Source organism: Uncinocarpus reesii, genomic scaffold (assembly GCF_000003515.1).
Source record: "Uncinocarpus reesii 1704 scaffold_7 genomic scaffold, whole genome shotgun sequence".
NCBI lineage: Eukaryota > Fungi > Ascomycota > Eurotiomycetes > Onygenales > Onygenaceae > Uncinocarpus > Uncinocarpus reesii.
Genome location: NW_003052494.1, coordinates 1 through 1,954, shown reverse-complemented (window position 1 = coordinate 1,954; position 1,954 = coordinate 1). Strand labels below are relative to the sequence as shown.

Genomic DNA, 1,954 nt, shown 5'->3' with positions numbered 1-1,954 from the left:
GTCATGGTGCCAGTGTTTGGATTCGGTTCGGGAAGCGTCGTGCGTTACTCCCCCGTATGCATTGGCCAGCTCTGCAAAGCGAGTGTTTACGGTCAATGGTTTGGCACCAGCTATAGCATGGTGGCTCTCGCGTGAGTACAGCGTCCAAAGCGATTATAAGGCAATGCTGACCACCAGCCCAGGACCTTAATCTCTATCCCAATTGCTGCCGAGCTTCAATCAAGAGCAGGAACAACAACATTTGTTGCGTTCTCTGGTGGAATCCTGATCCTGGCCCTCATCTCCATTGTGATCTCGAGATGGGCCTGCCTTGGATATAGGTGGAGAGGACGAGCAAAAGTATGAATCATGCCACATGAGTTGGCTCGATGTTTAACGAGCTTTGTGTAAAATATGTCATTTTCGAGACGAGAGGATGCACAGCCTATGATTCCGAACCTTGCTTTTTATTAGATCGGGAGGGCAAGGGTATCTGTGGGAGTAACTAAATTGGTTGGCTGGTTAGATTTTAGAGAGAGCTTGGAAAACAGCACCGCTCTCAGGGAGAAGGATAAAAAGGCATTGTCAACTAGATAGATACTCCATATTAGAGTACATAAGTAATTAGCATGAAAAGCAGTCAAAAATGTTTTTGTTTCACGGTTCTTGACCTTGCGGATGACATCAATCACAGCCAGTGTGGCCGAACCATAGGCTTCAATTTAGGGGCTCGGGGGCACTCCAACTCGGGTTGTCTCCTTAGCGGCGCCCGGCTCAGCCAAGCACCAACGGACCCGGGTCCCCTTTTCCAGAATCCATGACCAACACGCTTGGCGGCAGCCATGGAGGCTTGATTGGACCTCAACAACATCAAATATGTCAACAGCGCCGTCACGTCGCAAAAAGCCAACTACGGCTTGTTGCCTCTGTGTCAAAATCTCATTAACCTGACAGAACAATTATCAGACCCAACAACCTTAAGTTAGCGACCCTGTGTGTGGCCGCTTTCAACTCTCCTTCCCAGACCGGGAAGCTCGTGGCTTTGACTTTCGCATCTATCTTCCAGTCTGGCAAAGCGACGTGTGATTAGTGAAATATTAGGGAACTTGACTCCGTTTTGCGAATCACAATACCTCAGTATGCTTGTGAATTGATATCCGAGACAAATTTTGGCATCACAAAAGCATCGGATATGCGACATTAACTCCGACTGTTGGCACCTGCAGTGCAGGGGAGCAACCAGGTCTTGTCCTATCAAGCCTCAAAGCCATGGAACTGCTAGGCTGCGAGTCTTTGGCTTTTCTAAGAGCGTCATCCTTGTGGCAAATTACCTGCGAGCTCGGCGTTGGACTTCGTCATCGCCCAACGGTGAGAGCCTGGAAGCTCTTTTACGCTTGGGCAAACCCTGCGAATGCTGCTATCCCAGCGCACATGGAAGTTGCGGCGATTGACTCGGTGATAAGCTCAAAGTTCCAGCACACGCATGAAATGCCGGTCGCTAAACCGCGAATGGAAGAAGCATTCAAACACGCTCCATTGCTTTTCTCCGGAGCAAGCGGCTTCGGCCAAAAAAGCCAAAATGTATACATGCTCTGTAGATCCAAAGGAGTATGGCACCAGGCGAGGAGTTTCTAAAAATGAGCTTTGCGCCGAATGTCTTAAGTACCCTTTCTCCCAATATCATCCGTCGCTTTCGCTTGCCAAAGATCGTCCAGTGTCAATGATCCCCCCCCGGTTATCGTTTACGCTCCAAGCAGTTTTTTTGGAGGGCGGAGAATGGCCGCCTGGATTACCTCGCCGCGGAAGTTGCGGTTGATTTATTTTGCTCTGGTATTTGTCACAGTGGTGGTGGTGATTTACTCCGATGCCATTGATAGGTTACGATTCGAGTTTGTCGTCCGTAAATATAGTCCCTGTTTGCCGCAAATCGATGAATCGTCAGGTCCTTCGGGCCCGATCCAGAACGGTGATCAAT

General features: G+C 49.3%; 2 protein-coding genes across 2 annotated transcripts; both read left to right on the top strand.

The window, feature by feature from the left end:
• Nucleotides 1–177: 177 nt before the first annotated feature.
• On the top strand, nucleotides 178–345 carry UREG_07930 (uncharacterized protein; the record flags this gene model as incomplete). Its single annotated transcript, XM_002582168.1, has 1 exon — nucleotides 178–345. A coding segment is annotated over one exon (168 nt), but the record flags the coding sequence as incomplete, so codon positions are not given.
• A 903-nt stretch (nucleotides 346–1,248) lies between these two features.
• Nucleotides 1,249–1,703, top strand: UREG_07929 (uncharacterized protein; the record flags this gene model as incomplete). Its single annotated transcript, XM_002582167.1, is given in 2 exon segments — nucleotides 1,249–1,560; nucleotides 1,578–1,703. 2 exon segments carry the CDS (start codon nucleotides 1,249–1,251, stop codon nucleotides 1,701–1,703), a joined length of 438 nt encoding a protein of 145 aa, XP_002582213.1.
• Between the last annotated feature and the right edge of the window lie 251 nt (nucleotides 1,704–1,954).